At 50.5% G+C, this 23,579-nt stretch overlaps 1 protein-coding gene across 2 annotated transcripts; it reads left to right on the top strand.

The window, feature by feature from the left end:
* Positions 1-540: 540 nt before the first annotated feature.
* LOC147102955 (myeloid-associated differentiation marker homolog) lies at positions 541-10,648 on the top strand. 2 transcript variants are annotated; one of them, XR_015073160.1, is made up of 2 exons: positions 541-740; positions 9,945-10,648. XR_015073160.1 is itself a non-coding variant. In XM_085963931.1 (2 exons), exon 1 carries the CDS (start codon positions 1,626-1,628, stop codon positions 2,538-2,540), a length of 915 nt encoding a protein of 304 aa, XP_085820057.1. In that variant the 3' UTR covers positions 2,541-2,584; positions 9,945-10,648. The 2 variants fall into 2 exon arrangements, 1 of the variants encoding a protein (XP_085820057.1); XM_085963931.1 differs by lacking the exon at positions 541-740 and adding an exon at positions 1,626-2,584.
* The last annotated feature ends 12,931 nt before the right edge of the window (positions 10,649-23,579 follow it).

Below are 23,579 nucleotides of genomic sequence, written 5' to 3' on the forward strand. Positions count from 1 at the left end.
TGCTGTGGAGTCACATATAGGTAAGTACGACAGATTAGTGAACCGGATGGGTTTTTATGACAATCCGATAGTTTTATGATCAATAACATTTCTGATCCGAGCTTTTGATTCCAGATTTATTTAAACTGAATTTATTTATTCCCCAGCTGCTGTGGTGGGATTTGAACTTACGTCTGCTGGATGATTAGTCTAGGCCTCTAGTCCAGTAACATAACCACTATGCTACCGTACCCGGTAAGGTGTGAAGGATGTGCTGAAGCAATTCTGATAAGCATGTTGCTAATTTCTGTTTGCGAGGGTAAAATTCTCGTGGTTATTTTCAGCGCCTCCTGATCTCTCGGGGCTAAACACTGCAGTTGAGAGAATGGATGTGCAGCCTGCTAACAAGGCCTGGGCTAACCTGACTTCCAATTTTCCCTTTCTCGATAGAGCGGCTTTCAACCTCAGCTTAACATTTCCCCACCGAGCAGTGGAGCTGATTTGGTTAAGTTTGTTTTTATTGGTTGTGCCCCTTGCTACCTCTTAATTGGTGATGGCAATTGCCATCAACCACTGCAATAAGAGTGAGCAGTGGAGTTGCAGCCAATATCTCAGCTCCTTGTGGTTTCAGACACAAGATACAGAAGTTTGTAACGAGGAGGCCAGTCAGCCCATTGTGTTTGTGGTGGCACATTACTAGAGCAATCTAAAACTTGCTACAAAATATAGCAGTGTTCTTTTCTTGGAGGGCAAAAAACAGGGTAAGTATTTTTTATTTGTAACATTTAAAGTATGTAAGTGTAGGAATAGACTGGATGTTAGGCAGTTCTTCTTTTCCGAGAGTAGTGAGCTTCTGGAATATACTGCCGGTTGGTGTGGTGGGTGCTTTCAAGAAGCAACAGGACTGGTTCTTGACTGGGGCACAGATCGCATCAATATTCCCGGCCAGAATGGAGATGATTGGGGAAATAGCGGTGTCACTATATGTAGTCAGGTAAGTGTCTTCATAAATCACACTTGGTCCGTGTGATCTCCTGGACTGGTTTCGATGGCCTGAGGGGGTCAGAGAGGAATGTTTCCCTTATTGTATTTGGTTTTTTTTCCTGTTTATTTTCCCTCTCCCAGGAAATTACATAGCTGGATGGAAAGTGTGGAGTCCTGATGCTCCAGCCATCAATGGTGTGTGTTTGTGGCAAGCTTAATGGCCCAGCTGGCCTTTTCCTGCCGCATTCAATAGATTAATGTATTATAAAAACAAAGTGCTGGAAGTGCTCAGCAGGTCGGCAGCATCTGTGGAGAGAGAAACAGAGTTAACGTTTCAGGTCGAACGACCCTTCGTCAGAACAGAGTAATGTGTTAGTTGTCCCGTGTTAGAAAATTAGACTCGCCTAGCAAGCAGCGGTTTCCTAAAGCCCTTACCGTCAGTTGCATCGCTGCAATTGCGGTTAGTAAGTAGGTCGCTTTACATCTGATAAGACCTCATTTCGCGCTCAGATTTTCCAGTGAGACAGGAAACGTGTGTAAGTACATAAATACAGAGATGCAGCCGGTTACTGTGTTATTTTCACGTGGGTCTGCTGCCTCTTGCTTGATTCTTAGCTCCAGGGAAATTGGATCAGGAAGAGAGCGGAGGAACAGGAGGCGAGATGCCGGTGAGATTCAGTGAGCTGAGTAACCTGACCTCCCCGAAGGCCGTGATCCGGCTGCTGCAGATGTTGTTCACCTGCGCGGCCTTCAGCCTGGCGGCGGGCGGACCCGAGCCCAGGTCCGGGGGGACCGGGACCCCCGAGGCCGGGGCCTTCGCCACCTTGGCCATGTTCAGCTGGTGCTTCTCCTTCGCCGTCACGCTGCTCATCTTCCTGGCGGAGTTCACTCAGCTCCACAGCCTGCTGCCCGTCTCCTGGAAGAACCTGCCCGTCGCCCTGGCCGCCTACGCCGCCCTCATGAACCTGACCGCCTCGGTCAGCTACCCGCTGCTGGTGCTGAGCTCCGGCCGGACACCGGCCTCGGACTGCCCTCGGCCCCAGGCCGGCCTCTCCTGCTACTACCAGATCGCCGCCACCGTCTGCTCCTGCTTGGCTTTCCTGGCCTACTTGGCCGAGGTTGTGCTGGCCCGCCGCGCCGAGGGCCGCGCTTACATGGCGACGGCGCCAGGCCTGCTGAAGGTGCTGCAGGTCGCGCTGGCCTGCCTGCTGGCCGTTACCCTGGCGACCGCCGACATGCCGCCCGGCCCCGCCCGGCGCGCCTGCGCGGCCTCGCTGGGCGCCTGCGCGCTGCTGCCGCTGGTCGCCATGGCGACGATGGTGGGCGAGTGCCGGGCCCGCTGCCCGCTGCTGCCGCCGCCCCGCCGCCTGCTGTTGGCCGCCAGCTCGCTCGCCACCCTGCTCGCCGCCGCCGTGCTGGCGGCCTGGAGCCTCGGCCTCGGCCGCCGCAGCGACCTGCTGGCCAAGTGCTCGCGGATGGACTGCCCGCTGCTGGCCACAGCTCTGTTCGCCGTCAACCTGCTGGCCTATGTGGCTGATCTGGTCTACTCCATCAAACTGGCCTGCTCCAGGAGCTGAGATTCCGCAATCACAAACACTGCAACTTGTGGACTGATCCCAGGGTAAGATGGCATCCCTTTCTCTGATTATTTTAACCACATTGCCCGGTGATAAAGCTGTGGCAAACTTCTCTCCACGGTCTTGTTTGTTTGGAGTAGTTCTTTTAGCCCAGCCTTCCCTTTACTGTACACTCACTTTTTTATTATACATTCACACTTATTGTACATTCACATTTATTGATGTCACATTAATGTCAGCTGTGGCTCTGTGGGTAGCGCTCTCGCCTCTGAGTCAGAAGGTTGTGGGTTCAAGTCCCACTCCAGAGACTGGAGCACAAAAATATAGGCTGACACTCCAGTGCAGTGCTGAGGGAGTGCTGCACTGTCGGAGGTACTGTCTTTCGGATGAGGCGTTAAACCGAGGCCTCATTTGCCTCCACAGGTGGATGTAAAAGATCCCATGGCACTATTTCGAAGAAGAGCAGGGGAGTTATCCCTGGCGTCCTGGCCAATGTCTATCCCTCAATCAACATTACTGAAAACAGTTTATCTGGTCATTATCACATTGCTGCTTGTGGGAGCTTGCTGTGTGCAAATTGGCTGCCGCGTTGCCTACATTGCAGCAGTGACTACACTTTTTAAAAAAAAAAGTATTTCATTGGCTGTAAAGCACTTTGGGAAGTCTGAGGACGTGAAAGGTACGATAGAGATGCAAGTATTTCTTTATCCTACATTCACATTTATTAAACACCCACATCTATTATATAGCTACAATTCTATGGCCAAATGAAAAAGAAAGACTTGCATTTCTATGGCGCCTTTCACGACCACCGGACGTCCCAAAGCGCTTTACAGCCAATGAAGTACTTTTTGAAGTGTAGTCATTGTTGTAATATTGTAATGTAAAATGAATTATACATCCACAATTATTATTCATGCATATTAAATAACATTTATTTTTTAAATGTTGCTATACACATTATTAAAACCCATGTTTAATATGCACTCCCATTTATATAGCAACATTTATTACATGCACATCAATTTATTATATACCCACATTTATAATGTACATAATTTTATACATTCACATTTATTATACACCAAATCTGTTATACTGGTGTTTATGGTCTAGTACAGTTTTTACTCATAGAATCATAGAATGATTCCTCGTCAAATAACAACCACTACACTACTGCACCCGTTGTTAGGATTGTAAAACTGCAAGAGGTTACAGGGATAGGGAAGGGCGAGGACATGAAGGCATTTGAACACGAGGATGAGAACTTTAAATCATAGATTCATAGAATGATTTTTTTTTTAAAAAGAAAGACTTGCATTTATGTAGCGCCTTTCATGACCACTGGACGTCTCAAAGCACTTTACAACCAAAGAAGTACTTTTTAAGTGTATTCACTGTTGTAATGTGGGAAACGTGGCAGCCAATTTGCGCACAGCAAGGTCCCACAAACAGCAATGTGATAATGACTAGATAATCTATTTTTGTTATGTTGGTTGAGGGATAAATATTGGCCAGGACCCCGGGGAGAACTCCCCCCCACTCTTCAAAATAGTGCCATAGGATCTTTTACGTCCACCTGAGAGAGCAGACGGGGTCTCGGTTTAACGTCTCATCCAAAAGACAGCACCTCCAACAGCACAGAAGGAGCCCATTCGGCCCACTGTGCCAGTGCCAGCTCTTTGGTAGAGCTATTCAATTAATCCCACTTCCCTGCTCTTTTTTTCCCTTCAAGTATTTATCTAATTCTCTTCTGAATGTTACTATTGAATCTACTTCCACCACCCTTTCAGGCAGCGCATTCCAGATCACAGCTCGCTGTGTTTTTAAAAAAAAAAAAAAAAAAAATGTTTCATCATGTCGCCTCTGGTTCTTTTGCCAAACACCTTAAATCTGTGTCCCCTGGTTACTGACCCTTCTGCCGGTGGAATCAGTTTCTCCTTATTTACTCTACCAAAATCCTTAATGATTTTGAACACTTCTATCAAATCTCCTCTTAACTTTCTCTGCTGTAAGGAGAACAATCCCAGCTTCTCCAATCTCTCCACATAACTGAAGTCCCTCATCCCTGGTATCTTTCTAGTAAATCTCCTCTGCACCCTCTCTAAGGCCTTGACATCTTTCCTAAAGTGTGATGCCCAGAATTGAACACCATACCCCAGCTGAGGCCTAACCAGTGTTTTATAAAGGTCTAGCATAGCTTCCTTGCTTTTGTACTCTATGCCTCTATTAATAAAACCAAGGATCCCACATGCTTTTCTTTTTTAACAGCCTTCTCAACTTGTCCTGCCACCTTCAAAGACTTGTGGACGTCCACCCCCAGCTCTCTCTGTTCCTGCACCCTCTTTAAAATAGTACCATTTAATTTCTATTGCCTCTCATTCTTCCTACAAAAATATATCACTTCACACTTCTCGGTGTTAAATTTCAGGTGCCATGTGTCTGCCCATTTCACCAGTCTGACTGTGTCCTCCTGAAGTCTTTTACTATCCTCCTCATTGTTTACTACATTTCCGAGTTTCTTGTCATCTGCAAACTTTGAAATTGTGCCCAGTATACTCAAGTCCAGATCATTAATATATATCTAAAAGAGCAGTGGTCTTAATTCCAACTCCTGGGGAACACCACAGCACACTTCCCTCCAGTCTGAAAAACAACCGTTCACCACTACTCTCTGCTTTCTGACCTTTAGCCAATTTTGTATCCACGCTGCCACTGTCTCTTTAATCCCATGGGCTTTAATTTTGCTAACTAGTTTATCATTTGGTACTTTTTCAAACGCCTTTTGAAAGTGCATATACACAACATCGACCTCATTGCTCTCATCAACCCTCTCCGTTACTTCATCAAAGAACGCCATCAAATTAGTCATACACGATTTGCCTTTAACAAATCCGTGCTGACTAATTTATTAGCCCATATTTTTCTAAATGCCAATTAATTTTGTCCCGGATTATCATCTTTAAAAGTTTCCCCACCACCGACTTTAGGCTGACTGGCCTGTAGTTGCCGGGTTTATCCCTCTCCCCTTTTTTAAACAGGGGTGTAATATTTTCAATCCTCCAGTCCTCTGGCACCACCTCCATATCTAAGGAGGATTGGAAGATTGTGGGCCGAGCCTCCACAATTTCCACCCTCGCTTCCCTCAGTAACCCAGGATGCATCCCATCTGGACCAGGTGACTTTTCTACTTTCTGCCATCCTTTTAAGTACCTCTTTATCAGGTTTTTATCCTATGCAATATTGCTCCCACTTCCTCCTTTACTGCTACATTGGCAACATCCACTTCTCTAGCGAAAACAGATGCAAAGTTCTCATTTAGTGCCTCAGCCCAGCCCACTGCCTCCATAAAAAGATCTCCTTTCTGGTTCCTTGTCATCCCACCCTTCCTTTGACTACCCTTTTACTATTTATGCGTTTATAAAAGACTTTTGGGTTCCCTTTTATGTTAGCTGCTAATCTTTTCTCATACTCGCTCTTTGCCTTTATATCCTTTTTCAATTCCCCCTGCCCTCTCTGTATTCTGTACCTGACATTTATCATAAACCTTTTCTGTTTCATTTTAATCTCTATATCTTGAGTCATCCAGAGAGCTCTCACTTTGGATGCCCCATCTTTCCCCCTTGTGGGAACATGTCTATTCTGTACCCGAACCATCTCCTCTTTGAAAGCCTCCCATTGTTCAATTACTGTTTTCCCAACCAGTTTTTGATTCCAATCCACCTGGGCCAGAACCCTTTTCAACTCACTGAGGTTAGTCCTCCTCCAGTTATGTATTTTTACATTTGATTGTTCCTTGTCCTTTTCCATAACTATTCTGATATTATAATCACTGTTCCCCAAATCTTCTCCCACTGAAACATGCTCCACTAACCCCACTTCGTTCCCAGAACTAGATCCAGCATGGTTTCCTTCCTCGTTAGGCTGGAAACACACTGATCAAAGTGCGAAGTGATACATTTTGGTAAGAAGAATGAGTAAAGGCATTGGCCCAGAAATTCGGGTCGGGGGCTTCCCGCGGGTGGAAGCCCCCGACCTGCACTTACCTTGCGCGCCGGCAGTTGAGCTGTAGGGCCCTGTGGAATTCCGCTCTGGGGCCTGGCCCAGCTGCCGGCGCGCTGTGCTTGCGTGTCCCAGGGGCGTAGTTAGTGCGATGCGTCCTCTGGGATCACGTGGGCCATGGGCAGCCAATCGGAGGAGGGAAAAGCCCATTCACAAGATTGACAGGAAGACCTGTCAAAACTTATAAATACTACGGGCCCAAAATAGCAGTAAACCTTCAAATAATTTTTTTTTTTAAATCACACTTTTTAAATAAACTATAAATTACATTAAATAACTATTTTAAACAATAATTTAAATTTTTGAAAAAAATAATTTTATATTATAACGGGGCTAAAAATAAACTTACCTTGCTTTAAAGTATTTAAAAATAATAAACCTGTGGAAAAAATGTTTTAATTTTAATTAATTGACCACGTACCTTGCAAAAAGCAGGCCTTACGCCTGCTTTTTAAATGTGTAAATCCTGCAGGCTTACCCTCCCAGGAAAACCTGTTTTTTAAAAAAAAACCTAAGTTCAAAGCGCACACGCAGCCTCCCCTGCGCGCGCGTTCGACCTCTGAACCTCTTCGTTCAGAGGATCGGAAGTGCCGGTTTCCCGCACATGCGCAGTGCATGCAGGAAACCGGCACGTCCATTCGGCCTACAGGTGAGTACCCAGCGCGTACTCACCGGGGGAGAGCCGAATTTCTGGGCCAATATAAACTACAGGGTACAATTCTAAAGTGGGTGCAGGAACAGAGACCTGGGGTGTATGTGCACAAATCGTTGAAGGTGGCAGGACAAGTTGAGAAAGCAGTTTATTTAAAAAAAAAAGCATACGGGATCCTGGGCTTTATAAATAGAGGCATAGAGTACAAAGCAAGGAAGTGATGCTGAACATATATAAAACACTGGTTCGGCCTCAACTGGAGTATTGTGGCCAATTCTGGGCACCGCACTTTAGCCTCTTTCCCCCACCCCCCACATTCCCCTCCCTTTAGGAAGGATGTGAAGGCTTTAGAGAGGGTGCAGAAAAGATTTACAAGAATGGTTCCAGGGATGAGGGACTTCAGTTACGTGGATAGACTGGGGTTGTTCTCCTTTAGAGGAGAGGAGATTTGATAGAGGTGCTCAAAATCATGAGATAGAGAGAAACTGTTCCCATTGGCAGAAGGGTCGAGAACCAGAGGACACAGATTTAAGGTGTTTGGCAGAAGATCCAAAGGCAACATGAGGGAAAACTTTTTTACGCAGCGAGTGGTTAGGATCTGGAATTCACTGCCTGAAAGGGTGGTGGAGGCACATTTCAATCATGGCTTTCAAAAGGAAATTGGATAAGTACCTAAAGGAAAAAATTTGCAGGACTACAGAGAAAGGGCGGGGAGTGGGACTAGCTGACGCACTCTTGCAGAGAGCTGGCAAGGGCTCGACAGGCCGAATGGCCTTCTACTGTGCTGTAACCATTCTATGATTCTAAGAAGGTTCTGCTGAACATATTTCAGGAATTCCTCGCCGTCTTTGCTCTTTACACTGTTACCATCCCAGTCTATATTCTGATAATTGTTATTATACACCCACAGTTATTATACACCTCCAGTTACCCACTGAGCAGTACCTAGGTGTTTGGAATTTTTCTTGTGATTCGAACCCTTCCCGCTCAGTCCAGCAACACCACCTCCTACACTGACCATCGATCTAGTAATTGGAGTCCACACACCTCACCTCAGCACAACTCCCCACCACCAACCATCACTTTGGTGATCACAGCCCCCTCCCCAGCAGAATAATCCCCCACTCACAGCATCATTTTGGTATCTAGAACCCAGCCTCCTCACCCGAGAACCCCTCCCCACTGAGCATCACACCGCAGATTGCAGCCTCCCTGTCCCCGTTCTCCATTCCCCATCACCTCCTCATCTAATCTACCTACCTTCCTTACCTTCCCCTCTCCTCCCCCCCCCCCCCCTCCTTCCCCTCCCTCTCTTCCCTCCCCCCCCACCTTCCCCTCCCTCTCCCCCCCCACCTTCCCCTCTCTCTCCCCCCCCACCTTCCCCTCTCTCTCCCCCCACCTTCCCCCTCTCCCTCCCCCCCCCACCTTCCCCTTCCCCTTCCTCTCCCTCTCCCCCCCTCCACCTTCCCCTCTCCCTCTCCCCCCCCCCCCATCCTTCCCTCTCTCCCCCCCCCCACCTTCCCCTCCCTCCCCCCCCCCCCACCTTCCCTCCCTCTCCCCCTACCTTCCCTCTCTCTCCCCCCACCTTCCCCCTCTCCCTCCCCCCCCACCTTCCCCTTCCCCTTCCTCTCCCTCTCCCCCCCCCTCCACCTTCCCCTCTCCCCCCCCCCCATCCTTCCCCTCTCTCCCCCCCCCCCCACCTTCCCCTCCCTCCCCCCCCACCTTCCCCTCCCTCTCCCCCCCACCTTCCCCTCCCTCCCCCCCCACCTTCCCCTCCCTCCCCCCCCACCTTCCCCTCCCTCCCCCCCCACCTTCCCCTCCCTCCCCCCCCACCTTCCCCTCCCTCCCCCCCCCACCTTCCCCTCCCTCCCCCCCCCACCTTCCCCTCCCTCCCCCCCCCCACCTTCCCCTCCCTCTTCCCCCCCCCCACCTTCCCCTCCCTTTTCCCCCCCCCACCTTCCCTCCCTCTTTCCCCCCCCCCCACCTTCCCCTCCCTCTTCCCCCCCCCCCCCACCTTCCCCTCCCTCTTCCCCCCCACCTTCCCCTCCCTCTTCCCCCCCCCCCCCCCCACCTTCCCCTCCCTCTCTCTCCCCCCCCCCCCCACCTTCCCCTCCCTCTCTCTCCCCCCCCCCCCCACCTTCCCCTCCCTCTCTCTCCCCCCCCCCCCCCCACCTTCCCCTCTCTCTCTCCCCCCCCCCCCACCTTCCCCTCTCTCTCTCTCTTCCCCCCCCCCCCCCACCTTCCCCTCTCTCCCTCTTCCCCCCCACCTTCCCCTCCACTCTCCTATCTGCTTCTTTTCCCCCTCCTTGGTCCAATTCAATTATCCCCCACTCGCTAACCCTGCCTGACCTTGACTCCCTGTGTGCAATAACACAGGACATCACCTAGTATACTTTTTTGTGGGCGTCACTGGCAAGGCCAGCATTTATTGTCCATCCCTAACTGCCCTTGAGAAGGTGGTGGTGAGCCGCCTTCTTGAACCGCTGCAGTCCGTGCAGTGAAGGTACTCCCACAGTGCTGTTAGGGAGGGAGTTCCTGGATTTTGACCCAATGACGATGAAGAAATGGCAATAGATTTCCAAGTCGAGATGGACACACAGTATATTTGCCCATGGACAGTCCCAGTGTCTGGTTAGCGAGTGGTGTTAAAGGGCAGAGTCCTGGCTGACATGTCCCTTCATCTGTTTCAGGTGCTTCCTCCGATGACATTGCCTGCATGTCAGATGGTTCGATGGGTGATCCCGGAATGCAGGTGACCTCCTCCCTGCTCCCTGATTCCCATAAATGTGGGATTTCTGATCCGGATTTCTGTCTCCATCATTCTCTGCCACTGAATCTTGGGATCTGCCTTCCTCTTCAGACAAGACCGTGGCTTCTCATGCGAAGAGTTGACAGCTGGTTAGTGAGCGGATGAATTGCCTGTGTGGGACCCACAGATATCGGACTGCACCATCCGAGGAGGACGTTTATTTAAAGAGTGCCACAGAACACTTTGAGCTCTATTTAGTTGTGGTGCAAGAGAAAGCTGAACATTATCCGAATGTCACAGTCTCTGTATAAAGTGATATTGGGGTCTAGATGAAATCTCCCTGATAATATATAGTGGATGGCGTGATTTACTGTAACTTATCGGAATTGACCAAGTCAATGGGCAGGGTCTGCACCTCCCTCACAATGGTCAAGGACTCTCTGTCCCCACTGGGTGCCACATCTTGACCCTTGACCACTGGCACTCCTTATTGCAGCTGGTAATTTATAAGGGCTATTTTGTATATAGGGAATCTTTCCTTGCATAGAATCTGTTGGGGTGAGCCCAAGATCGACCTATTTTTTAAAATTTCCCTTTGCCTAAGCTGTGGACTATGAACTTTTATAAAACGTGCAGTGTATCCGTGTCACTGTTTGGTCTTTTCACTATTTCCTCCTATTTACCACCCACAGTCGGTGCTTGTTTACGACAAATGGTGATTCCTGTGCACTAGAATTTTTCTTCCATCATTTCCGATGTGGGCGAGTGTTTTGTTAGCACAGGCACAGTTATTTCATCAGCTGTAAAACTAACCGCTTGTGTAACAGCCTCTGATTGGACTGTACACCGAGCAGTGATGAAACGAGGCGCTGTGATTAGCAACTTCAGAGACTCAGCTGCAGAGCGCTACTCATTCGCAAAGATAAGACAACCAAAGTGTTAAAATCATAGATTTACACTCAACATAACGGCAGCATCTCCACCACAGCCAGGCCTGAGGGAGCCTGTTAATACTGTAGCGGTTATGTTACTGGACCAGTCGTCCAGAGAACCTGAGTTCTCACGATGGTAGTTTGAAAATTTGAATTCGGTTTTAAAAATATCAATCTGGAAATAATAAGTGACTGTGCAGCTGTCGGATTGTTGTAAAAATCCAACAGGTTGATTATGCTTACAGCTGCCCACAGACTTTTTGTGGGCTTTTGTGCTGCAATTTACGGTGATCAGGTGTCTGAGACATTAAGAACATAAGAAATAGGAGCAGGAGTCGGCCATTTGGCCCTTCGAGCCTGCTCCGCCATTCAATGAGATCATGGCTGATCTTCTGCCTCAACTCCATTCACCGGCCCTATCGCCATATCCCTTGATGCCCTTACTAGTCAGAAATCTATCGACTTCTGTTTTGAATATACCCAATGACTGAGCCTCCACAGACCTCTGGGGTAGAGAATTCCAAAGATTCACCGCACTCTGTGTGAAGAAATTTCTTCTCATCTCAGTCCTGAATGGCCTACCCTTTATCCTGAGGCTGTGGCCCCTGGTTCTAGACTCCCCAGCCAGGGGAAACATTCTCCCAGCATCCACCCCATCAAGCCCTGTAATAATTTTGTATGCTTCAATGAGATCCCCTCTCATTCTTCTGAATTCAAGAGAATACAGGCCTAGTTCACTCAATCTCTTCTCATTCGACAGTCCCGCCATCCCAAGAATCAATCAACAACACGGCGCCCTCTACAGGGGATCTGGGACCTGTGTGAACGGGGCAAGCAACAGCGTGTCTTTTCAACCAATCAGATTGAAGAATCATTACTGAGGCACGCAGACTCTGAACCAGGAAGTGTAAGTTAGAATATTTAATTCAATGTAAAATCAGGTTCAGAAAGTGGAATAAAGAGAAGGAAAGAAAGATGGGATTACGAGAGAGTTAAGACAGAAAGAAAAAGTTAAGAATGCTGATGCGCCATCAATTACTCAAAAGACTGAGGTTAAGCGAGTAACAACCAGGCTTTTATTAACTAAAGAATGAAGGTCTTGTCTCGAGTGGTCGACCCGTCCAGAATACCAAGGGACTGGGAGGTAGTCACTTATATACCTGGAATAGTGGGAGGAGTCAGCCGAGGCATGTCCAGACCTGTACCTAGTGGAATACACATACACATACAGACAGGTATAACAGTGGTTTACCACATTCACCCCTTGTTTAAAAATGAGTCCGGCGGGGTGAAGTGTATTTAAAAGTTCGTGTATTGGAGTCTCTCCGGAGGTCTTGTCTGCCGCTGTGATCGACGTGGCGATGGCAGGGGTGGTGGAGCTTCCGGCGTCGCGTCCCGTGTAGGCTGGGGCACTGGAGTGTAGTCCTCGTGGGTGACGGTCCAAGGCGAGCCGGCTGCTGGGGTTGGATATCGGGTCGTGGGGGGGGGGGGGTGGTGGGTAGTGGGTTACAGCGGTCCCCGAGGGTGTCGTGGGGGGGGTAGTGGGTTACAGCGGTCCCCGAGGGTGCGAGGTCTCGTATGGAGACTGTGTCCTCCCGCCCATCCGGGTACGCAATGTAAGCATACTGGGGGTTGGCGTGGAGGAGGTCGACCCCCTCAACCAGGGGGTCCGTTTTATTGGTCCTCGCGTGTCTTCTCAGTAGTACCGGCCCTGGGGACGTCAGCCATGGCGGTAACGCTGTCCCCGATGTGGACTTCCTTGGGAAGACAAACATTTTCTTGAGGGGTGGCATTGGTGGCAGTGCAGAGCAGTGACCGAATCGAGTGGAGCGCATCGGGGAGCACCTCCTGCCAGCGGGAGGTCGGAAGGCCCCTAGACTTTAAGGCTAGTAGGGCGGCCTTCCAAACTGTTGCATTCTCTCTTTCCACCTGTCCGTTCCCCCGGGGGTTGTAACTGGTGGTCCTGCTTGTGGCTATACCCCTAACGAGCAGGTACTGGCGGAGTTCGTCGCTCATAAACGATGAGCCACGGTCGCTATGGATATAGCTGGGGAAACCGAACAGGGTGAAGAGGCTGTTCAGACATTTAATGACCGTGGCACTGGTCATGTCCGGGCAGGGGATAGCGAACGAGAAACGGGAGTACTCGTCAATGATGTTGAGGAAGTACACATTGCGGTCGGAGGAGGGGAGAGGCCCTTTAAAATCGACGCTCAGGCGTTTGAAAGGGCGAGTGGCTTTTATCAGGTGGGCTCTGTCTGGTCTATAAAAGTGCGGTTTGCACTCGGCGCAGACTTGGCAGTTCTTGGTCATGGTCCTGACCTCCTCAATGGAGTAAGGCAGGTTGCGGGCCTTGATGAAGTGGAAGAACCTGGTGACCCCCGGGTGGCAGAGGTCATTGTGGAGGGCCCTCAGCCTATCGATCTGCGCGCTGGCGCAGGTGCCACGCGATAGGGCATCTGGGGGTTCATTGAGCTTCCCAGGCCGGTACAAGATCTCGTAATTGTAGGTGGAAAGTTCGATTCTCCACCTCAAGATCTTGTCATTTTTGATTTTGCCCCTCTGCTTGTTGAACATAAAAGCAACTGAACGCTGGTCAGTGAGCAGGGTAAATCGTTTTCCGGCCAGGTAGTGCCTCCAATGACGCACAGCCTCCACAATAGCCTGGGCCTCCTTCTCGACCGCGGAGTGTCTGGTCTCCGGGCCCTGGAGGGTTCGTGAGAAGAATGCCACAGGTCTCCCCGCCTGATTAAGGGTGGCGGCCAGAGCGAAGTTGGACGCATCGCTTTCCACCTGGAAGGGGATGGATTCGTCCACTGCGTGCATGGTGGCTTTGGCAATGTCCTCCTTGATACGGTGGAAGGCCGAGCGGGCCTCTGCCATCAGGGGAAAAGAGGTGGATTTGATCAGCGGATGGGCTTTGTCTGCATAGTAGGGGACCCACTGGGCGTAGTAGGAAAAAAACCCTAGGCACCTCTTCAGAGCTTTTAGGCAGTGGGAGTTCCATAAGGGGACGCATCTGGTCCGGGTCGGGACCGATGACCCCGTGTTCCACAACACAGCCAAGGATGGCGAGGCGGTCTCTGCGGAATATGCACTTCTCCTTGTTATATGTCAGGTTCAGGACTTGGGCGGTGCGGAGGAATTTCTCGAGGTTTGCGTCATGGTCCTGCAAGTCATGGCCGCAGATGGTCACATTGTCTAGGTAAGGGAAAGTGGCCTGCAGCGCGTTTTGATCGACCATCCGGTCCATCTCCCTTTGGAAGACGGAGACCCCGTTGGTAACGCCAAAGGGAACCCTAAGGAAGTGATCGAGGCGGCCGTTTGCCTCAAAAGCAGTATACTGGCGGTCTTCGGGGCGGATGGGGAGCTGGTGGTACGCTGATTTCAGGTCAATGGTCGAAAAGACGCGGTACTGCGCGATCTGGTTGACCATGTCACCTATGCAGGGGAGTGGGTAGGCGTCCAGCAGGGTGTAGCGGTTTATTGTTTGGCTGTAGTCGATGACCAGGCGTTGTTTCTCGCCGGTCTTAACGACCACAACCTGGGCTCGCCAGGGGCTGGAGCTGCCCTCAATAATCCCCTCCTTCAGGAGCCGCTCCACTTCAGTTTTGATGAAAACCCTGTCCCCGGCACTGTATCGCCTGCTCTTTGTGGCGATGGGCTTACAGTCGGGGGTGAGGTTAGCAAACAGTGGGGGGGGTGGGACTCTGAGTGTGGAGAGGTTGCATCTGGTGCGCGGCGGGCAATTTGGAGGCTGCTGGCTGCGGACTGTGAGTGGGGGGAGGGGGCCACCGTACGCCATCGTAACGCTTTTGAGGTGGCACTGGAAATCTAACCCCAGTAGAACGGCAGCGCAAAGTTGGGGCAGGACCAGGAGTTTAAAATTATTGAACACAGTCCCGTCTACTACTAGTGTCACCACGCAGTAGCCGCCAATGTCCGCTGACTGGGACTCGGCGGCCATAGAAATCCGCTGGTGCGCAGGCAGGACTGGGAGAGAGCAACGCCGCACCGTGTCGGGGTGGATGAAGCTCTCTGTGCTCCCGGAGTCAAAAAGGCAGTTTATTGCATGGCCGTTTAACGTCCATTTTGGACCGAGCTAGTTGGTGCAGTCTCGTTTGGTCCAGCGTAGGGGTCGGTGTGTCGCTGCGGGTATCAGATGGGGGGGGGTTGGCGGCCTGCTGCGTCCCGGCTGGTGTCCAAGATGGCGGCGTCCATGATTCCCATGTGGCTGGAGTCGTCCAAGATGGCTGCTGCTGCGGTGGTTCGCACATGGCTGGGGAGGCCCAAGATGGCGGCCCGCACGGCCCACATGCGGCGCTGTTGGGGGCCCAAGATGGCGGCTCGCGCGGCCCACACGCGGCGCTGCTGGCGTTCGGGGTGGCTTTGGCCTTGCAGACGCTAGCGTAGTGTCCCTTTTTCCCGCAGCCCGAGCAGGTCGCATTCTTCGCCGGGCAGCGCGCTCTGGGGTGTTTGGCCTGGCCACAGAAGTAGCATTTCTGGCCTTGGGATACTGCTGTCTGGCTTTGAGACACTGCTGCGGTGGTTGGGCCGTTGTTGGGCTGTGGCTGGGGTGGCACGGTACTATGGGGCTGTCCTACCGTGTCCCAGGTTGTCGTTCCCCGCGGCGTCCACGGTGCAGAGGAGTGGGCATCCATGCTCCGGTAGGCTGCGTCCAGCGTTAGTGCGATTTCGGAGGCTTTGTCGAGGGTGAGGTCACTCTGCTCCAGCAGTCGCTGTCGGGTGTAGTTGGACCTGTGGCCCGCTACGAAGGCATCCCGGATCAGTTCCTCCGTGTACTTAGTGGGCGTTACCGCTTTACACCCACAGGCCCGGCCAAGCACGGACAGTGCTTGGAGGTACTCCTCAGTCGATTCCCCAGGTTGTTGCTTGTGACTCCCCAGGAGGTGCCTGGCGTAAACTTCGTTCACAGGGCGCGTGTACTGGGTCTTGAGGAGCTGGAGGGCGGCTGTGTACGAGGTCGCGTCCCGGATGACTGAGTACACTCGGTGGTTCACCTTGGAGATCAGGACAGACAGTTTGTTCGCATCCGTTACGACCGCAGTGGAGGCAGTCAGGAATGCCTCGAAGCACATGAGCCAGTGAGCAAACTTGGTGGAAGCGTCCGCTTCCCGACTGTCCAGGTCCAGGCATGCTAGTGTGAGGATCTTCTCCATTATAAAAAATTTAGTTAATAAAATTGATGCGCCACCAATTACTCAAAAGACTGAGGTTAAGCGAGTAACAACCAGGCTTTTATTAACTAAAGAATGAAGGTCTAGTCTCGAGTGGTCGACCCATCCAGAATACTAAGGGACTGGGAGGTAGTCACTTATATACCTGGAATAGTGGGAGGAGTCAGCCGAGGCATGTCCAGACCTGTACCTAGTGGAATACACATACACATACAGACGGGTATAACAGTGGTTTACCACAAATGCATTTTAATTTTTAAAAATCTCTTAACAATTAAAATCTGAAGGAATGAGACTCCACACTTGTAAAAATTAATTTTCGTGCCAGAGGTTGTTTGGTAGTACAGGAAACTCTCTTTTAACCGGCACCTAAATATCCAGAAGTCTCTCTTAACCGGCAAAATTCAGGAGTAGGGTCAGGTAAGTTTTACTATATATTAGTGGCCGTGTAACCGGGGTTCCTGGATCTGTGGCCGTGTAACCGGGGTTCCTGCACCTGTGGCCGTGTAACCGGGGTTCCTGCACCTGTGGCCGTGTAACCAGGACTCCTGCACAAGGGCCGTGTACAGGGCTCTCGTACCTTGGTAAGTATACCTCTCTGTAATCCGGACTTTTTGATCAACTGGCGCCACGCCGGTCCCGTCGGTGCCGGATAAAAAAGAGTTTCCTGTAATTAAGACTTCTCACGCCATTAAAAATTCACTTACACTTGAATGCACCAGCCCGAACTCTGGCATGTTTAGTGCATAGAAACATAGAAGATAGGAGCAGGAGTAGGCCATTCGGCCCCTCGAGCCTGTTCCGCCATTTAATGAGATCATGGCTGATCATCCAAATTCAGTACCCTGTCCCTGCCTTCTCCCCATATCCCTTGATCCCTTTAGCCTTAAGAAATCTATCTAACTCCTTCTTGAATATATTTAATGAATTGGCCTCAACTGCCTTCTGTGGTAGAGAATTCCACAGGTTCACCACTCTCTGGGTGAAGAAATTCCTCCTCATCTCTGTCCTAAATGGCTTACCCCTTATCCTTAGACTGTGACCCCTGGTTCTGGACCCCCTGGCCATCGGGAACATCCTTCCTGCATCTAGCCTGTCTAGTCCTGTTAGAATTTTATAAGTTACAATGAGATCCCCTCTTATTCTTCTAAACTCCAGCAAATACAAGCCCAATCGACCCAATCTCTCTTCATGTGTCATTCCTGCCATCCCAGGTACCAGTCTGGTGAATCTTCGCTGCACTCCCTCCATGGCAAGAACATTCTTCCTCAGATAAGGCGACCAAAACTGCACACAATACTCAAGGTGTGGTCTCACCAAGGCCCTGTACAACTGCAGCAAGACATCTATGCTCCTGTACTCGAATCCTCTCGCTATGAAGGCCAACATATCATTTGCCTTCTTAACCGCCTTCTGCACCTGCATGCTTACCTTCAGCGACTGGTGCACAAGGACACCCAGGTCTCGTTGCACTTCCCCTTTTCCCAATCTATTGCCGTTCAGATAATCTGCCTTCCTGTTTTTGCCACCAAAGTGGATAACCTCGCATTTATCCACATTGGGCAGATGCAGTATAATCACCCAACCTGTCCAAATCATACTGGAGTTTCTCTGCATCCTCCTCACAGCACACACACCCACCCAGCTTTGTGTCGTCTGCAAACTTGGAGATATTACATCTAGTTCCCTCGTCTAGATCATTAATATATATTGTGAATAACTGGGGTCCTAGCACCGCTCCCTACGGTACTCCACTAGTCACTGCCTGCCACTCGGAAAAAGACCCGTTTATTCCAACTCTTTGCTTCCTGTCTGCCAACCAGTTCTCTATCCAAGACAGTATCTTACCCCCAATCCCATGTGCTTTAACTTTACACGCTAATCTCTTATGCGGGACCTTATCGAAAGCCTTCTGAAAGTCCAAATACACCACGTCCACTGGTTCTCCCTTATCTATTCTACCAGTTACATCCTCAAAAAATTCCAGTAGATTAGTCAAGCACGATTTACCTTTTGTAAATCCATGTTGACTTTGTCCGATCCTGTCACTGTTTTCCAAGTGCGTAACTAGTGGATGAGTACGTCCCATAACTGCACGCCCTTCCGTGTACGTGAATGCCGAGTCTCTCGGTGAGATAACGGTGTGGCGAAGCTTGTGGAGGAGCAGGACAGCTCGGACAGCAACTTCCTGATTTCCTCGTTTAACTGCGCATGTGTGGACGCCGGAAGTTGCTGTCCGATTTACTCCATAGTAACGGTGAGCACCGATAGCCTCACCATTATTCCTACTGCAAAATCTGGTCCTATGTTGTTAATCCAGAGGCTCAGTGAAGAGGTTTTTTCCAGTTCCAATATAGATATTTTAGTGCTAAGTAGCTCCAACTATTCATGTAGTTTGTGTTATGACCCATTACTCCACCTAGTGGTCCACAGCCAAACTGTAGCGCAGGTTGTCACTGTTGGTCATCTGTAGTGAAATGGTAAGTGGGTGTGGAAAGAATGTGGTTTTAAACTTACTCCAAGTGAACAAAGGGAATCTACCCGCCATGGCTGTTAAAACCTGGTAGGTTGCTGGGGTTCTTTAATCTCCCTTCCCAGAAGAGGCTGGAGGTTATCCTGACTTCAATAATTTACCTTTTTTAAAAAAGTTTTTTGTTCATGGGATGTGGGCGTCGCTGGCAATGCCAGCATTTATTGTCCATCCCTAATTGCCCTTGAGAAGGTGGTGGTGAGCCGCCGCCTTGAACCGCTGCAGTCCGTGTGGTGAAGGTACTCCTACAGTGCTGTTAGGGAGGGAGTTCCAGGATTTTGACCCAGCGACGATGAAGGGTCGGCCGATATACTTCTAAGTCAGGATGGTGTGTGACTTGGGGAACTTGGAGGTGGTGGTGTTCCCATGCACCTGCTGCCCTTGTCCTTCTAGGTGGTAGAGGTTGCAGGTTTAGGAGGTGCTGCCGAAGAAGCCTTGGCAAGTTGCTGCAGTGCATCTTGTAGATGGTACACACTGCAGCCACGGTGCGCCTGTGGTGGAGGGAGTGAATGTTTAAGGCAGTGGATGGGGTGCCAATCAAGTGGGCTGCTTTGTCTTGGATGGCGTTGAGTTTCTTGAGTGTTGTTGGAACTGCACTCATCCAAGCAAGTGGAGAATATTCCATCACACTCCTGACTTGTGCCTTGTAGATGGTGGAAAGACTTTGGGGAGTCAGGAGGTGAGACACTCACTACAGAATACTTAGCCTCTGACCTACTCTTGTTGCCACAGTATTTATATGGCTGGTCCAGTTAAGTTTCTGGTCAATGGTGACCCCCAGGATGTTGATAGTGGGGGATTTGGCGATTGTAATGCCATTGAATGTCATGGGGAGGTGGTTAGAGTCTCGCTTGTTGGAGATGGTCATTGCCTGGCACTTGTGTGGCACGAATGTTACCTGCCACTTATCAGCCCAAGTCTGAATGTTGTCCAGGTCTTGCTGCATGCGGACATGGACTGCTTCATTATCTGAGGAGTTGTGAATAGCACTGAACACTGTGCAGTCATCAGCGAACATCCCCACTTCTGACCTTATGATGGAGGGAAGGTCATTGATGAAGCAGCAGAAGATGGTTGGGCCTAGGACACTGCCCTGAGGAACTCCTGCAGCGATGTCCTGGGGCTGTGATGATTGACCTTCAACCACCACAACCATCTTCCTTTGTGCTATGTATGACTCCAGTCAGCGGAGCGTTTTCCTCCCGATTCCCATTGACTTCAGTTTTACTAGGGCTCCTTGATGCCACACTCGGTCAAATGCTGCCTTGATGTCAAGGGCAGTCACTCTCGCCTCACCTTTGGAATTCAGCTCTTTTGTCCATGTTTGGAGCAAGGCTGTAATGAGGTCTGGAGCTGAGTGGTCCTGGGAGAACCCAAACTGGGCATCAGTGAGCAGTTTATTTGTGAGTAAATGCTGCTTGATAGCACTGTCGACAATACCTTCCATCACTTTGCTGATGATTGAGAGTAGACTGATGGGGCAGGATTGGCCGGATTGGATTTGTCCTGCTTTTTGTGGACAGGACATACCTGGGCAGTTTTCCACATTGTCGGATAGATGCCAGTGTTGTAGTTGTACTGGAACAGCTTGGCTAGAGACGCGGCTAGTTCTGAAGCACAAGTCTTCAGCACGATAGCCGGGATGTTGTCGGGGCCCATAGCCTTTGCTGTATCCAGTGCGCTCAGCCGTTTCTTGATATCACGTGGAGTGAATCGAATTGGCTGAAGACTGGCTTCTGTGATGGTGGGGATCTCAGGAGGAGGCGGATATGGATCATCCACTCGGCATTTCTGGCTGAAGATGGTTGCAAATGCTTCAGCCTTGTCTTTTGCACTCACTTGCTGGGCTGCACCATCATTGAGGATCGGATATTCATTGAGCCTCCTCCTCCTGTTGTTTAATGGTCCACCACCATTCACGACTGGATGGGGCAGGACTGCAGAGCTTTGATCTGATCCGTTGATTGTGAATTCGCTTAGCCCTGTCTATAGCATGCTGCTTCCACTGTTTAGCATGCATGTAGTCCTGTGTTGCAGCTTCCCCAGGTTGGTACCTCATTTTTAGGTACGCCTGGTGCTGCTCCTGGCATGCTCTTCTACACTCCTCATTGAACCAGAGTTGGTCCCCTGGCTTGAAGTCCCCCACCCAGAGTACATTCTGTGCTCTTGCTACTCTCCGTGCTTCTTCCGTGTTCAACATGGAGGAGTACTGATTCACCAGCTGAGGGAGGGCGGTAGGTGGTAATCAGCAGGAGGTTTCCTTGCCCATGCTTGACCTGAAGCCATGAGACTTCATGGGGTCCGGAGTCAATGTTGAGGACTCCCAAGGCCACTCCTTCCTGACTGTATGCCACTGTGTTACCACCCCTGGTGGGTCTGTCCTGCCGGTGGGACAGGACATACCCAGGGATGGTGATGAAGGAGTCTGGGACATTGGCTGAAAGGTACGATTCTGTGAGTATGACTGTCAGGCTGTTGCTTGACTAGTCTGTGGGACAGCTCGCCCAATTTTGGCAGAAGTCCCCAGATGTTGGTGAGGTGGACTTTACAGGGTTGACTGGGCTGGGTGTGTCGTTGCCGTGTCCGTAGCCGGTGCCGAGGTTGATGCCAGGTGGTCCGTCCGTTTTTATTCTTGTTTTCCATAGCAGTTTTTTTACAACTGAGTGGCTTGTTAGGCCATTTCAGAGGGCAATTAAGCATCAACCACATTGCTGTCACATATAGGCCTGACCAGGTAAGGACGGCAGATTTCCTTCCCTAAAGGACATTAGTGAATCAGATGGGCTTTTACGACACTCCAATAGTTTCATGGTCACCATTACTGATACTAGCTTTCTATTCCAGATTTATTAGTCCAGTGTCTAGTGGATTATTAGTCCAGTAACGTAACCACCGTGCTACCTTTCAAGCAGTCCTCTTGTACCTGATTTTTCTCAATGTTTTCCTCCCATTCCCATTTGTTAGTTTTCTTACTCGAAGTCCCATCTCCCCCATCACCACTCCCCTCCCCCCCAACCGACTGGAGGGGTGGGAGGATGAGGCAGTCCGAGTTGGAGGGGTGGGAGGGTGAGGCAGTCAGGGTGGGAGGGTGAGGCAGTCCGAGTTGGAGGGTGGGAGGGTGAGGCAGTCCGAGTTGGAGGGGTGGGAGGGTGAGGCAGTCAGGGTGGGAGGGTGAGGCAGTCCGAGTTGGAGGGGTGGGAGGGTGAGGCAGTCAGGGTGGGAGGGTGATGCAGTCTGAGTTGGAGGGGTGGGAGGGTGAGGCAGTCAGAGTTGGAGGGGTGGGAGGGTGAGGCAGTCAGGGTGGGAGGGTGATGCAGTCTGAGTTGGAGGGGTGGGAGGGTGATGCAGTCCGAGTTGGAGGGGTGGGAGGGTGAGGCAGTCAGAGTTGGAGGGGTGGGAGGGTGAGGCAGTCAGGGTGGGAGGGTGATGCAGTCTGAGTTGGAGGGGTGGGAGGGTGAGGCAGTCAGAGTTGGAGGGGTGGGAGGGTGATGCAGTCCGAGTTGGAGGGTTGGGAGGGTGATGCAGTCAGAGTTCTCTGCCCAGCCAGGGTTCCCACTCTGGAATGTGTGCTAGTGATCCCTGCTGGAAGTACGTGTTTGTTAAAGAAGATGAGGCTGGGCTGGGACACCCCTCCTGGGGGAAATAAACGTGTGTGTGTGTGTGTGTGTGTGTGCCACAACTCTGTGGTATCCGTGGTCCACTCCCGTGTACAGCACAGCCTGTGATCCAGGTGTGTGGTGAACTCTCGTGTATACTGTGCACTGAACACGAGGGAGGGAGGGTTGGAGGCCCGATGCACATGGATGATACTCCGACTGGTGCTCATAGTTTCCTGGAACACTTCATAGCAGGTGTACTATTTTTTCATATTTATCTTTTGTATCTATATAAAAGGCAGGCGTTTCTCGCTGGCGATTTTTTAATCTTCCCTGCAGAACAAGCTTTACAAGCTTCCCTTGAGTATAGGAGATTGAGGGGTGATCTGATCGAGGTGCTTAAAATGTTAAAAGGATTTAATAGTGTAGCTACAGAGAAACTTTCCTCTGGTGAGGAATTCAGAACAAGGGAGGGGATAATCTTAAAATTAGAGCCAGGTCATTCAGGAGTGAAATCAGGAAGCACTTTTTCACACAAAGGGTAGTGGAAATCTGGAACTCTCTCCCCAAAAGGCGGTGGATGTGGGTGGGGGAGGAAATTGGAGCTTTCCAGACTGAGGTCAATATATTTTTGTTGGGTCAGGGTATCGAGGGATATGGAGCTAAGGCGGGTAAATGGAGTTGAGGAACAGATCAGCCATCATCTCATTGAATGGCGGAGCAGGCTCAAGGGACTGGATGGTCTACCCCGCACCTTCCAACCTGCAGACTTCCCTCAATAAAAGCCAATCAAACTCTGACCTTAGGTTGTGCAGACCTATAGTGGTTGGACCTTAAAAGGGCCAGGCCATTTGAAAACCAAAAGATCCACTCTAGCAGCAGAATGATCCATGGTGTGCTACATGGTGTAACGTTCCTGTCATCTTAAACAGCACATCATCTGACTTACTGAGCATCTGCTAGTTTCTGTATAAAATAAGACAGAAATTTTCTATGTAAATCAGAATATTTTTTCAGCATTTGCGCAAATTCTTTTTTGTGGAATAGGCTCGAGGGGCCGAATGGCCTTCTCTTGCTCCTATTTCTTATGTTCTTATCAGGCCAAGCTGCAGTGCGATGCCATGCACTTTGTCACAGGAAGGTTGGACGGTGGGGAATAAAATCCCAGGCTGATCTCACAGAGCTCTGAGCAGCTCCATCGCCACAGTAATTCACATTATATGGGACTCCGGCACTGGATGCAGCTTAGAGGTGGATTTCCCCTTTCAAATGATGGGAGTGCAAACGGTGATGAGCAGCAAGAAAGAGCCTATGATCCGC

The sequence above is a fragment of the Somniosus microcephalus genome, chromosome 21 (assembly GCF_052327205.1).
Source record: "Somniosus microcephalus isolate GS21.2 chromosome 21, FLI_Smic_1.0, whole genome shotgun sequence".
In the NCBI taxonomy this organism is placed as follows: Eukaryota; Metazoa; Chordata; class Chondrichthyes; order Squaliformes; family Somniosidae; genus Somniosus; species Somniosus microcephalus.

Bases quoted from the DNA above. Each gene is read 5' to 3' on its own strand.
- LOC147102955 (XM_085963931.1), top strand. From the start codon at position 1,626: ATGCCGGTGAGATTCAGTGAGCTGAGTAACCTGACCTCCCCGAAGGCC.